Consider the following 15,209-nt stretch of genomic DNA (forward strand, 5'->3'; position numbering starts at 1 on the left):
GGTAACATCTGCACCACACGCTGCAATGTTTGAACCGAGCAACAGCGATGTCACACAACACGCTAACTCATGACCGTTGTCTCTGTAACCTTCAACCCTTCTCGTATGTCTTCACTGTAAAATGCCTATAGTAAAGAAAAAAAAAACAATACAATAATAGAAAAACATTTCAGAGCTAATCTGTATGCTGGGGTTTAACCTTTAACCTCCCCACAATCAACCATAACAATAAATGTTCCCTTTAAAGTCTTCTATGTAGTTTACTACAGAAGATAAATGGTGCCACATTTAACATGCTACTGTTTATATTTGATATTCCAATGCTAACCTTTGTGCAGAGTGAAAAAGCACATAGACAGTGTGATATTTGTCAAACACTTTTTTTTATTATTGATAACTTTGATAACATTTGTTTTGGTTTTTTATTAGAATACATAAATATGTTTGTGCTTATAAACAAAACAAAAAAGTAAATCTTGCTGCACTTCAGTAGACAGCCGCACCGGAGCTACAGTCAAAGCGGGTTATGAAATGGAGCATTTTGCATATAGTACATCATTTCGACATGCATACTTCAGAAACAAGCCTCATTACAGCCATGTCATTTTGTGCTGGAGCCGTGTTCACAAACTTCACAGTAATGTCAATAAACTTTAAAATACATTTGTCCCCATATATTTTCTTTTATAACAACTGAGTTTGAACAAAGAAATCAGTAATAACTGACCCATATTTACATTTCAGGTACTGTGGGTTTGGATTAAATTCACAATAATGGAAAGCAGCAATGCACTGAAACTGATATTTTAGGAATGAAAAAAACAAACAAAACTAAAGAGTAGAGGTTCCCCAACATTTTTTATCTGACTCACCCCACAGCCCATCCCATGAGCTCGAGTCTTCACTGCCATCATTTTGCAAATACACCATGTTCATATGAATGGATTAATAACTGGATGATGTTTAACACCATAAAGTATGTAAAAGTGGTATTGTTACAACCGTTTTGCATTTGTACTGCTACCATTTTAAGTTTCAAAAGATGGACATTTCAACCATTTGTCCTTTACATCTTGCTATTTCAACCGTTTGTTACTTTTAGCTAACAATTTCAACTTCTCTGCTCACTTATGTTGGTTGGAAGATAAAGTTATTGTAAATTTACCATTAGCATCCCACCAGTATGTAAAGTAGGATAAGAATATCTTGAGTCAGACTTTGACATCAGAGTAGTGAATCTCATCTTCGTCAGAGGTGCTGGAGTCTGTGTCGACTCTCTGATGTCCTGGCTTTGGCTTGAAGCTCACCTGTGAATAGTTGACATCCACTTCATCGTCACTGGTGTCTGAGTCATCGGTTAATGGGTTTGGAGATTTGGGTGCAATTGCTACAGTGAAGTTTTCATAGTCCTCCAGCCTGCTTTGTTCATTCTAGGATGATAGCAGAGATATTTACTAGATTATTTGTGTTATATGCCGTGAAAGTATCAAAGCCCTCAGTCCACAGAGAAATACACACAGCCCATATTCAGAAACTGAGCCTTAAAACGACCTCTGTGACCTCTGTAACTTTGTGAGGTCATAACAAAGCCTGGCCCACCCATACCCACCGTCCAGCATTACAGGATTTGTTTTCTCTGAGTGTTTACCTGAAATCTGCTAGATTTTTATTTGATCACTTAGAAAAAAAGTCAGCCAATCAAAAGAGAGGATCAGCTTCTCTCTTCTGATTGGCTCACTGACCTGTTGTTAGTGAAGCCTGAGAGAGGCGATATGAAATGACATTGAGGTGGTTTTTGGTACTTAAAACCACAAATATATTTTATTATGGATATTGAAACTTCAAATAAAACACTGGAAAAATGTAAAATATGGGACATCAGCTATCATTAGCAGAACTAAGATGCTCAACCAAATGTTTTATAGCCTGATATGATGTTATAAACTTAGCTTGACACATGATAAGAAAGGTCATGGTTTCTGACCTTTTGATGTGGCTTTGGTTTGGACACCTTTGTGTACACATCCTCTTCTGCTTCCCCCTGTCGGTTACTAGAAAGACAAATATCACCATTAAATGTGCCATGTAATAATAACTGTCTTGTTCTGGTATTATATGCAAAACGTAAAATTCTCACTTTGGCTTATTCCAAAAGTGCAGAGAAGCATAGTTGAGAGAATCATCCTGTGTGTGTCCACCTTGCTGTCCTGTGGGTTTTTGTGCTGCGGGAGCCTGAGCAGATGCAGACAGAAGACATCAGTGAATATACAGCAGCAACTCAATCGGCTCATTCATGCTTTACCGTTGGTCGCTGTAGGTTGTCCGTTAATTCATGGTTCCATAATACGGAACGATTAGTGTGCTGACAGACAGCTATTGACAGGACAAACAGTGAGGGTATAGCTGCAGTACACAGAGGGCAAAGCAACAGCTTGACCATTGAAAGACACATCCGCGTGTCTGAAGTAGAACGAGACAATTACTGATTATAGAAGAGGGAAGGCAGATGTTTGCATAGTATGCATTCTGCAAACACACTTTTTTTTTTTTTTTTTGGGGGTGTGTAAGGAGCTCTATAAGTCCTGAATGTGATGATGAATTTTTGATCTTATGTGCTCACGTTGTTTTAGATCCTTGTATCCTGTGCACTCAAGATAAGAAAATAACACCTTTTGGGACTTAGGGAGCTTTGTAATATTGCCATTAAAAATGTAAATGTGTCTTTTAAATAAGAGATCATAAAGGTTGTTTTAGAAGTTAATAGGATTTTCCTTGAATTGTAACCCAGGAGTTGGATATTTACCTCCACCATAATTATAGGTAGTAAGGGAAACCTCTGATACACTGGGCCTTTGTTCATTAAAACATAAATTTTTTTAAATACTTTTCACAGTTTTGCAGTTTTATGTGGCTGTTTTCAGAAAAGAAGCTCTGTCGTATCGAAGCTGCACAACACAGGAGGACTTGCTTGAAACTGGTCAATAGCGAGACGAACCCTGAAGACATCACCAGAGTTATTTTCTCGGACTGTTTTCACAGGCTGAGTAGCACTCGTGACAATAAATATATATATAGAATGGGTGGGCGATCCTTTAATAAAGTAATGCACTTAAATACCAATAAAGTTCTACCTCTTAAATAGTGATTTCTACTAGGTCTTAATTGCTTGACTCACCAGTTTTCCGTGGGGCAGATTCACAGTGCAGTAAACACTGTTGATGTTGGATGCAGGCCTGTGGAACAACAATGGTGACAGGAATGAAAACATGCATGTTTAGGGACTGACTGTGATAAATGACAGGGCGCACTCTCATTGTGCCATTCATGTCTGAAGGATCTTAAATGGACGCTTTGACTCCAGCATGAGCAGCAGCCCGTCCGGCTCTCTGCCCTACAGAGTGGTCCTTGTCCTGGGTGGGGACAGTGTGTGTCTGTGTGTCTGTATGTGTGTGTGTGTGTGTGTATGTGTGTGTGGCTGCTGTCTTACGTGCTGTCTGGACCAGGCTGGCGTTGTTGGGCCCTTGGACGGAACGGCTGGTCTGGCAAGAGGTCATCCCTGCTCCTGGACGGCTCTGTCAAGACAGTCTCATTCGTCAGATTCCCCCTCCTCGTGCCATTCCACCAACCCTGAATCGGTTCACACACAGACAAAGATATGTCATTTTTATCTACACGTGTTCAATAAAGAGGTAGAAGAGTATGCACAAAGGAGTCATCACCAAAAAGCCAACTAAGGGTTGTGTGTTTGTAGTTCCTTGTTGAATTGATTTTTTTCTCCTGTGTCTGGAAACATAAAAGGACATGACAGTGGTTACACATGTCAAATCAGCAGACATTTAATCTGTCTTTTTAAAAAAAAAAAATTATTAAAAGTACTTGTTCATGCTTTACCTGTAAACAATTAAAATTGAGAAAATAATGAGCACGATAAAAAAACAGAGAAAGGAGACCATCAGGATCTTCTTTAGGTCTCCTGCGGATAAAAGAGACAGAGCATCAGTACGTACACATCGAGTTGTAAACACTTTGTGTAGTGATCTTAACCTCCAACATGTTTCCTGTATGAAAGCAATATACACCACACGCTCACTCTCTCTCTCTCTCTCTCACACACACACACACACACACACACACACACACACACAGACAGACAGACATATGGCCTTGAAATTCACTCACGGTCAAACACGTGGACAGGGTCAGATGATTTTCGGTTCATTTCATTTTCTGCGATGCAGTAGTAGACGCCTGGGTTGTCTGAGTACACCTTGTAGTTTTGACTGTTAGCCACATTTTTATTGGTTTCCTTGCCCTGTTTCATCCATGAGTACTTGACTTGGGGGTAGCCGTGACTGCTGCAGGTCAGCGTCATGGAGTGCCTCCCGTCACGCTCCTGCTTTGCTGCTGTTATCGTGATAGTTGTGTGTTTTGGGCCGTCTAGGCAGAGAAATTCAAGAGAGAGGAAAGCAGTAGAAAATTATTTTCTCAATATCTTAGTGTTCAAAGATCATATATGAATGACACCACAAATGAAAAGATACTATTGCTGCTCTTGGCTTTAGATATACCTGGTAGACATTTCAATTTTTTTCCTCTGCAATATAAAAATAGAGCCCTTTAACAAAAGGTGTAGTAGTAGTAGTGGTTATTTTTGTTTTGGAGGATTTAAGGTCAGAAATGTTAGTCAGATAATAAAATATAAAGGCAGTCATATATACAGTAATGGTATATATTTCCTCCCTGTTTATCCACACACCATCATGAGCGCATCGTTTTACTCACATTTGATTTGAACCTGAACTGGCTGAGATTTTCCAGTTCCAATTTCATTGGTGGCTTCGCAGCTGTACAGTCCGCTGTCAGACGGACTGGCAGACTTTATGGTGAGGGTCTGAGTCGTCTGGTGGGTTTCATGGTTCCCATCAGTCTTCCTCCAGGTGAAAGAGGTCACTGATGGGTAGGACTGGGCATCACAGGACAATTTCAACGGCGCATTTTCATTCACAATAAGACCGGACAGAGGTTTTACTGTCACGTCTTTGGGAATATCTGCATTAACCGAAAATATAGTAAAAAAGAGAACTGTCAGACAGTCTATAGCAGGGGTCTCCAACAGGTGGCTCGCAAGCTACCAGTAGCTCACACAAAGGTTCTGAGATTATAGTCTGTACAAACCATAGATGCATAGTTCAAACTTTAAGCAACACAACTTCACTCAGTAAATCTGCTCCAAATGAGCCAAATCAAATACACAGACTGAACCCCAAATCATTATTGGCGAGTTAAACAGTGGCTTCAACTTGAGCCCTGTTTTTTTTTTTTTTGCCCATGTTTGTTTACATGTTGGAAAATGAAGTGCAGTGAATGATCTACTTTAACTTCCTGTTTGTTATGTAACCATTGATGAACTGACAACTATCACTGATCACTGACGGAGGAGCTTCTTCTTCTCTGGTTTCTGATCAGATTTATGGAGGATTATTTACAGTGGTGTTTTCATGTCTGTGTGTTCAGCTCTGACTGAATCAGGACTCTAATATTTGTCTGATGTGAGTTGCACATGTTTTTGGATGTTGATATTTGATGACTTGTGAAATGATCCTATTCATCTGATTTGGTTTGGAGACCAGTTTGAGAGTTCTGATTCGATATGTGAATAAATGTAACAAGTAATTTAAGACATGAGGAGCTCTCAGCCCGTTTGATTTTATCAAAGTAGCCTCAGAGGTAAAAAGGTTGGAGACACCTGGTCTATAGTATATCATGACACCTAACATTTAATACCTGAAAATCTTCATAATAATTGCATAAAATACACTTTTATTTAGTCAGTGGGGGTCAGTTCAAAGTAAGTATTTGTATATGTATGTATATATGTTTCTTAAGCAGCACAATAGTATTAGCAGGAGAATGGACTTTAATTATCAAAAGTAAAAGCATTTTTTTATGTTTGAGGTGTACATTGAACTACTGTATATACACTGTTTGGTAGATTATCACAATATATTATATCTATCTATTATCTAAGCTGTTCATTTTGTATGATGAAATACTCAGGTAAAGTACAAGTACCTCAAAATGCTGCTTCAGTCTGCTCTACGCCGCTTGATTAAATATATTTTATAGTATATATTATATAGTTTAAGCTTCTACCGCACATAAATTATGAGACAGAACCAACAGTCAACTAATAAACTAGACATGCAATCAAAATGACTTGATTTCACATGGAAAGAATAGATGAGAAAGATCCACTTTTGCAAATCGAGTTCTTTTTTTTTTCCAAGATTAAAATGCCAAAAACCGAACGGAAAGTTTTTGGTTTGATGTGATCTGTTTGGTTAGGAAACAGACACCGCTGAATCACTCACATTTCACCAGCAACTTCCTTTGTTTGCTCTCCTTTGAACCTTCGCTGTTCACGGCCCTGCAGGAGTAAGAGCCAGTGTCCGCTGACGTTACATTAAAGAAGTGGTGGAGAGTGCTGACGTGGGGTTGATCATTTATGGATTTATGGATTTCTAAAAACTGAGGATTTGATGTGGAAGTCCTTCTCAAGGTGAGGGTGGACGGTGGGTTACTTTCAACTGTGCAGGTAATGGTGACGGTATGACCTTCAGTGACCTCATCAGCCATAGACAGTGTGGGCTCGGTGGGAGGGTCTGTGGAGAGGAAGCAGCCGCGTGTTTGATTTTCAGGAGGTTACATAAAAAAAAAAATGTTGTTGCATGACATGAAAGCAGCACTTCATGAGCAGGAAGTCAACCTGTTAAAAGCTTTAACTGAAAAATTTGACATTTTAGAAAGTGTTCATCATTTCCTGGCAGAGTGTTAGATGAAAAGGTCGATACCACTCTCGTGTATGTTAATTTTATGGCTGCAACTGGCAACAGGTTAGCTTAGCTTAGCACGAACACTGGAAACAGTTGGAAACAGCTAGCCTGGCTGTGTCCAAAGGTAACAAAAGTCCACCAACCAGCATCTCTGAAGTTCACTAACTGACACATTATATCTGGTTTGTTTGCTCTGTATTGCAGCTGAAATGTAATAATTTTTACGTATAGTGACGTGCTGCATTATTACTTAAATAGGGACAATAACATCTTCCCTGGTTTTCTGGCAACTGCTTGCCATTGAATTGTGAATTGTTATTTTTACACTTCTGTTTTTGTATGGATTTAACTAGATACTACACATGAATTAGTGAGCTTTACAAGTGCTGGTAGGCAGGGGTGTGTCTAAAGGGCTGGTATCGACCCCTACCCTGAAATATGACTTTAGTGTGACTGAGCCAATCAGGTGTAAATGCTGATTGTTTTAAATATTCAACTTTATGTAAAAGTTTCATGGTTACTTACACAGTACATCTATGCACACTGGCTGACTATCATCCCCCGTTCCAATGGAGTTGGTGGCGTTGCAGGTGTAACAGGCTTCATCTGCTCTTTGAACACTCGCCAAATATTGGCTGTTGTCATGGCCTGTGCTAGATTTCCACCGTGAGGAGTCAATCTGTTTATTTTGGCTGTAACGGTGCCAGGAGTACGTGTGCGGCTCAGGATTGGCGTCAGTGTTACAGGTGACTTTGAGGAATTCACCAACTTTCACTTTGTTGTCAGGGATGAAAATGCTCGTACTCGTCGGCCTGTCTGGAAAAAAGAAATAACTGTCAGTATGCTTTTGATAGTGATGAAACCTTCTGTACCATCATCAAGTGTCCGACATGCATACAGTACAGGTATAGTGTGAAACTTACATTGAACACTGATTAGAAGTGGTTTTGATGTTCCGGTACCCACATCGTTAGTGGCTTCACATGTGTAAGAGCCTCTGTTCTCAGGCTTGATAGTTTCTACAACATATGATTGCTTCTGATCAATATGTGTTCCATTTTTAAACCAATTGTACGTGGAAGGCTGTGGGTAGCTTCTAATCACATTACATATTAAAAACATTTTATCTCCTTCTTTAACGTCTGACATGGGTGAGGTCTTCTTTATCTCAACACGAGGCACATCTGAAACAGAAGATTTCACCCACCCCCTTTGTTTAATTCATAACGACAGTCCACTACGAATACAGTGATGTAAATAAAATAGAAATATACAAGATTTTCATTACGAATTTCACAATGATTTTTTACGAGTACAATGGAAAGATGCCAAACTAGTACTGAGGGTTAAAAAAAATTACCACAGCAGAATTATATGAGCCACAATTACTGAGAATCACCAACACACCACAATATATGACAAAAAATGAAGTATACAATGGAGGAAATTACATAAATTCAAGGAAAAATGTAGGAAGTACTCACATCTAACAGTAATAGTGATTGACTTTGATATAATTGTTCCATATTTGTTCTGAGCTTTACAGTAGTAACTTCCACTCTGTGACTCCTGAATTGACGTGATGGTCCATACGGGCTGTGAGGACTGTATGTCTTTTTCTTTAAACCAGGTAATGTTGGGCTTAGGATTTCCTTTGGCAGAGCACCTGAGAGCCACTGAATCTCCTTCCTTGACAATTTGAGTGCTCTGAGCCGATATGTCTTTAGGAGCATCTGTGGCAACAAATTCAGTACAAGTAAGGAGAAATCAGTTTAGATGCAGCAAGCAAGGGTGGATTGTAAAAGGAAATCAAACATGCAACAACTGAGACATATTTGATTTAGTCCCAGTAAGGAGTTATCTATATATTCGGCAAGTACATGAAGCAGGTACAGATAAACCCTGCTTTAAAGTGGTCACACAAATAGGTAAAGCCTGAGTGTTGTACAAATTATGCACAATGTGGATAGAAAATTCAGATTTTCTGACGTAACTAGGCTGTTGGAGGAAAACATGGAGACTGCTGCTTGATTTCTATAATATTAAGTAACTGCTCAAACATACTCATATAATAATTACAGTACTATTAAAAAGGCACATGACTGGGTAATTCTGCTCACTAATTCTGATTTTGAAAATAAAATAAAATATGTAAAAGACCTGTCAATCAGATTGACTGTTTGAATCAGTAGCAACTCTTACAGCTCTAACAAAAGAAGCGACATCAGTAAAAACGATCCATTTATGAACTTACATTCAACAGTTACAGAAATATTCTGAATAGAATATTTGTCCGTGTTATCCTCTGTTTGGCATGAAAACTCCTTCCCATCATCCTGCAAGCGCGCTGTAAAGCTGACTGTGGTGCTCTTCTCATTTTGTTGAACATTATTGAACTGTGTTTGGGGTGATTGTGCCAAATCTTGAATTTGTGGCCTTGATTTACATGATCTCAAAGTGGAGCACGTGAGTGTTATTGTGTCAGATTCGTTCACGGCAGGTGGTTTCTGAAAAGTGAGCAGGCATGGATTCTCTGAAAATATGAAAGGAAGACAATATCAGCAGAAATGTAACAAGGATTACACAGAGTATAAATCACTACAAATACATGTTTATATAAATAGAAGCATTCATTTATACTTGGCTGGAGTGGAGCTTCAGCAAAACTGCTCTAGATTCACTGTCGATGTTATGAGCTAAAACTAACGGAGCCAAAGAACCACAGTCTGAAGTTAAAGCTGGCGATACACTGGATGATATTTTCTTAATTTCTCTTAGTGTGACTCAAAAAAAAATCACATAACTTATATAATAAAATGATAAAATATTATAGTTATGAGACAGTTTCTGCATATTTGTAATACGCACATCTTCTGATCATCAGATCCTTTTTGCTTGTTGTGGTAATTGGGTCATTAAGCTAAATATTAATGCACATGTTTTGCTGTTAAGTGTAAAGCACATGCAGTGAGGGGATCAAAACGGTTACACACAACAGCCTATGGGATTAGACCATAGGGAAATAGAACATGATAGGGAGGCCTGGATAGACAAAAGAAAATTTATCCAACATCCAATAAAAAAAAAAATCAATTTTTATGATGATAGGGTGGATTTGAGGCACGTTGGGATCTTTAGTGTCAGTCAAATATGGCAACTCTGGGTATACTTGTATGTAGCAGGAGAAAGCAACTCGTCACTTCCACACACCCAACATATTTCCATCCTCCCCCATCAAGTCTAAATTAGATCAGATCATACAGAATAATCTCAAAACCTCTCAGAGGCCCACCCACACACACAAGAGGGAGGGAGAGCTGTGTAGAGGCTTGGCTGTGTCTATTCTGAACCTATTTGCTGATATACATACTGAGCAAAACATTTTAGGCCCTTTATTCTTGTTAAAGTATTACTTTCCCCCTAACATTAAAAATGTATTCTCAAAATGCTACATTCTTTTGCTCAAAACATAAAACATATTAATTTTATCTCAGTGTTTGCATAACACATTTTATTGCTCTGTATTTTAATTTCATTCAATATTCTGATCTTTATACATACCTTCAACATTGAGGGACACATTTTTTTTAGTTATCCATTTTTTTTTTCCCACAAATCTGAAAGAATACTCTCCTCTGTCTCTTTTTTTCAGGTCGCAGATCAAAATACTGCATGATTGTTTGTTTGAGTTTCTCCAACGTGAAGATGGAGAGCCGATATATTTGACTCGGCCTTCAAAGTCTGGACTGACAAGACGTCTTGAGAAATTTGAGCTGTAAATGATGGTGCCGGTAAAATCTTTACCAGTGTCATTCCATTTTCCGTCCTTCATCCAAAACCAGTATGCACCATCATCATCATTAACAGTATTTGAGACTGTACATTTGATCTCAGCGCACGACCCCTCTTTAGCTGTCAGCTCACTGGGTGTTAGGTCAAAGGGGTTTAGGTTATACGTTGAATAATCTGTGGTGGTGAAAACACAGGTACACGTTAATTTAATGCAAATGTTGTAAAAAGCAAACATTGTTGTCAAAGTAGAGTGAAAAAATTCCTACTTTTTATTAGGGCCAGAAATACCAACCACCCGACGACTGTCTGAGCAGCGATTCTCATGTTGGACTAAAGCTTGATATCTGAAATAAAAAAGTGTGTGTGTGTGTAAACATAATTCTACAGCATAACAGCACAGAACCTTTTTTCCTGTAAGGCAAGTTCCTTTTTCACTGAAAGTCACAACATTTTTCAACTTCCTCTTTTTGTCAGACGTTTCTGTCTTCATTTTTTATACCTCATTTTAAAATAGTTTCATTTGGTTTCATTCTGAAGTGCTGAAAACAAGCATGTTATTTTCTCTCACAAACCTACATTGGAAGAATTTGTCATTTTGTTTTAGGAATAATAGATTAATGGAAAAAAAAATTTAAGATGGAATATTTAGGCTACATGTTTTTTTGTAAATCCTGGTGTACTGTAGTTGTACTTGATACAGCAGTGCCCAAAACAAACATTGGTCATTTGACTCATCTACATTTTATGGCTTCAGGTAAATGCTAATTAAATTTTTTTTTTTGACATCAGCTATTAGTTTATATCACTTTAGTTTCCTTCGCCAGACCTGCATTTAAAGACGACCCTTAACACACCGCACACAACAGTGCAAACAATACAGTGCATTTATTGGTGTAGACCTAATATAGTCAAAAATAAATACAGTGTTTTTCAGAGGTTCTATATCTCGTTGAAAGTTGAATCCAGATCATTAATAACTTAAAAGATTTTTCCAACCAATTGAAATGCTTCTTTAGAAATCACACAGATTGTACTACCTTGATGATTGAGATGAACCTTTACAGACAGAGATAACTTTTTTGGTTCTATCAGGTAGTCGAATAGAAGAGATATTTTAGACCAGGAGACACAAAAATAAGCTTGTTCTTACCTCAGTGATCACTTTTAAGAGTCAGTAGCATGCACCATCACTCCTGAATAAGATTTAAAAAAAGGAAGTTTTCACAGTTGACTTCAAATCTTAAAGAATTTGCATGGCCAATCATGCAAGCTGGAGAACACAATCTTTCATGATCTTCTGATAAATGTGATCTTGTTTTTTTTTTTTTCATTCAACTCGGCCTGTTGTATGCATGCTGCGAAACTTCCCCCTACTTCCTGTCTTTGTTAATAGCGAAAGCCACTGTTTACAGTATGCGATGAAGTCTTTCAAACAGGCACAGGGCAACTTTCAGTACTTGACATGTATTTGCAGAATTGATGCTTACACAGTATTTACAGTGTTTCCTTTAGAAGTTCATTGTAATCAGAAACAGTGAAAAAGTACCAAAAGATTTATGAAGCATTGTCTAAATTGTGCATTTCTTGTATCCCAAAACATAAAAGTGAGGGTGAACCACACGTAAACAGGAAACATCGAATAAAAAGAAAAGCATTGGACTTCACTTCCCCTCCCCCAGAGCAGCATCTACTATCTTCTCAGCATCGGCCGCCATTTCATCAATGGCGCTATTTAAAGATTGCAGCATGGCAGCGAAGGAGCGGCTGGCAGAACGGGCATGTCTGGGCATCGCCATCTCCACCAGTTTCGATGAAACGGTGGCCAAGTCCTTTTCTGCTGCTGCCAGCCGCCTCTTTACTTCCCCTTTGGTGACCTCCACTGACAGCACACAAGTTCGCAGCCCTTTGAGTCTTGTGGGATCCATGCCTCGCCGCCGGGCCAGTCGCTCAACCGATTCGTCGTCCAGGCACAGAGACAACTGCGCTTTCGTCAGGATCCGCACTGCTACACTTGAGTCCACCATAGAGGCTACCAGGGGAACAGGAATAGCTGACATCCCACCAGATAGCGAGGCGGCTGCCCATACTAGTGCTTTGAATGCCTCTTTTTTCTGGGTGACCAGGGCTGAAGTGAGTGTTGGTAGAGCTAAGAGAAGGGCGTGGGCACGGATTTCTGGAAGGTCTTTGCTCATGTCGTCCAACAGACCAGGGAAGTCAAACTTCTCCAGGGTGGAGGGTCTGACCAGATAGACTTTAGGCTGTGTCAAACCACGTGATTTCAGTATTTCCAGACTGGCTTTTCTCTTTACTTCCAGATTCTTTTCTGTTTCTTCCACTGAAGCTAAGAGAATAAAGTATACTGTTTGTCGCTGCAGTGAACGGGCTTCCAAGTACACCTCCACGCTGTTGTTTTGGGGTACATGTGTGAATGTCATGAAGACAGCATTGTAGCGGAGGAACTTAACTTTGTCCATATATCCCCCGGGTTCAAATGGGGAGGTGTCTGGCACAGGTGACAGGTCCCACAGACGAAAGTCAGAGTGTTTAGGGTTAGGATAGCCTGCCATGTCCTCTGAGGCAACAACGGATGAAGATAGAGCGGCCCCCTCATCCCCAGGTCCGAGGCCACGGAGGGAGTTCAGGAAGGAGTCTTTTTCATCCCCACGGTTGCCCACCACAGCTAAGTTGATCCTACTGATCAGGAGATCTTCCACTGCATCCTTGACATCTGATAACTTATTGCTCTCTATGGATTCTTTGAGGGTCTCAAGGAGATTTAGGCTTCTGAAAACATCAGCCATCTCTGTGGAAAGATAAAAGACTGCAGTTATTTGCAAAGTCACTACAGGCCTTTTAACATAGAACAGACAAGGAAGGTCACGTGAATACTTCAGGACATACACAAACAAAGCATAAAAGCTGATCTACTTTACCATACTGGTAGGTGTAACAATAGACATGATGACATCTCACATTAATAAAAAATAAAGTGTTGCAATAGTAACAGTGTAAAATACACCTAGAAGAAACTTGAACCCTCTCAGAGAGATGTACTGTATATATTAAATACTTTACTTTATAGTGTATCGATTTTATGTGACTTAATATTTCTACTCCAAAACATTTCAGAAGGAAATATTTTTAGCCCACTGTGTATTCTGCTACATTTATTTGACAGATATACTTTGTAGTTACTTTAGAGGTTAAGATTTAAAAAGCTTATAAAAAGCAACAGATGGTTAAGAATGAACCAACAGTTCCGCTAACAATCCCTCACAGCGTCTAGCCGTCTAATACTTGTCAGCAGTTCCACTAAAGAGACATTCCCTTTTAAACTTCTCAGATGTTTTAATTTGCAGTTCAAGGCCCAAAGAGGTACAATTGTCCATTATTTCACAAAAAATGTTAACATTCGAGAAAAAAGATTTATAACAGAACTTTTTTTTTTTCTTCTCTCCAATTAATAAACTCATGAGCGATCAGATTTGTCTAGTTATACTTTAGGAGAGTAGCTGACCTCAAAACTACCTGACTGGAGCATAATTAAATAAACTAAACTTTAAGTCTACAACAGTTAAAATGATGCTTATACATTAATGCATTAGTATTTAAAATATAATAATGTCATATGTAATAATATATCAGTTACAGGGAATATTTTACTGCAGAATGAATACTTTTACTTTTATAAGTAACTTGACTTTTACTTGAGAGTTTGAATGCAGGATTTATTTGTAATGGAATATTTTTTACATTGTCTTATTGGTACATTTACTTAAGTAAAGGATATGAATACTTCCTCCACCTTATTATTTAAACCTGAACTTAAAGTCCATTAATAGAAATACATATGAACTAAGCACCATCTAATAACCCTAAAATGAATTATTAAATGTGCATTGCTGTCAGTTGTTAGTATGACAATACTGCACACACTCACCTACACCCCTGAAGAAGAAGCAGCCCTCTGGTTGAAATATTTGTTCCCAGTTGTAAGATTCTTCTGATTCCTCTGCAGCTTTGCAGCACTGACAGCGTCAGGTTGATCTATTTAAGGTGCTTGTCCAGCTAGTGGAACATTCTAATCCTTTTAGCTGAGCCTTAATCCAAAAATCACTTTAAGCACATACGTGCACACACTGTGTATCTGTGAAGCTACTGGCTTTCGTGTATAAGCCCACAAAATTATATGCACACATTACAAGTGCAAACAATAAATGATCATCACTATTATGACTTTTATCATTGTTCATGGTGCAGTAACATTTCTTTTTCAAAACAGCTTAAATTATTTGCCAACAGTTCCAGCCAATGCCTCTCAGTATAATGCATTCCAGTCTAACAGCACCACAAACTGCAGCCTCCAAAATGATCATGAATGATCATGAAGTTGAATCAGTTGGTACACAATGTTGAAGATGAGATCTGAATAAATGAAACTAAATGTTAAACAAGTAGAAACCAGTAGTTATTGTTACCAGTAGACAGTTGGTAATAGGTAATGTGTTTTTTTTTTGGATGTGGGTACCTCTTTCTCTTTCAGTGTTTTCAGCCTCTCTTTCAGGCAACACAGTCAGCAATATG

At 38.7% G+C, this 15,209-nt stretch overlaps 2 protein-coding genes across 3 annotated transcripts; both read right to left on the minus strand.

The window, feature by feature from the left end:
* Nucleotides 1-422: 422 nt before the first annotated feature.
* Nucleotides 423-10,949, minus strand: LOC111235725 (B-cell receptor CD22-like). The gene is made up of 17 exons (XM_022764239.1): nt 10,892-10,949; nt 10,391-10,799; nt 9,847-9,875; nt 9,088-9,366; nt 8,318-8,566; nt 7,757-8,017; nt 7,359-7,649; nt 6,372-6,662; nt 4,783-5,049; nt 4,180-4,437; nt 3,892-3,973; nt 3,720-3,783; nt 3,488-3,627; nt 3,176-3,233; nt 2,138-2,232; nt 1,985-2,051; nt 423-1,430 (listed from the first exon to the last, which is right to left on the minus strand). The coding sequence occupies exons 1-17, from the start codon at nt 10,947-10,949 to the stop codon at nt 1,212-1,214; spliced, it is 3,117 nt and encodes a 1,038-aa protein (XP_022619960.1). The 3' UTR covers nt 423-1,211.
* LOC111235816 (interferon-inducible GTPase 5-like) lies at nt 10,692-14,645 on the minus strand. 2 transcript variants are annotated; one of them, XR_002665698.1, is made up of 4 exons: nt 14,566-14,645; nt 11,776-13,428; nt 10,892-10,969; nt 10,692-10,799 (listed from the first exon to the last, which is right to left on the minus strand). XR_002665698.1 is itself a non-coding variant. In XM_022764377.1 (2 exons), exon 2 carries the CDS (start codon nt 13,424-13,426, stop codon nt 12,287-12,289), a length of 1,140 nt encoding a protein of 379 aa, XP_022620098.1. In that variant the 5' UTR covers nt 13,427-13,428; nt 14,566-14,645; the 3' UTR covers nt 11,539-12,286. The 2 variants fall into 2 exon arrangements, 1 of the variants encoding a protein (XP_022620098.1); XM_022764377.1 differs by lacking the exons at nt 10,692-10,799; nt 10,892-10,969 and having other exon boundaries at nt 11,539-13,428.
* Between the last annotated feature and the right edge of the window lie 564 nt (nt 14,646-15,209).

The sequence above is a fragment of the Seriola dumerili genome, unplaced genomic scaffold (assembly GCF_002260705.1).
Source record: "Seriola dumerili isolate Sdu_G_001 unplaced genomic scaffold, Sdu_1.0 BDQW01000533.1, whole genome shotgun sequence".
Lineage (NCBI taxonomy): Eukaryota > Metazoa > Chordata > Actinopteri > Carangiformes > Carangidae > Seriola > Seriola dumerili.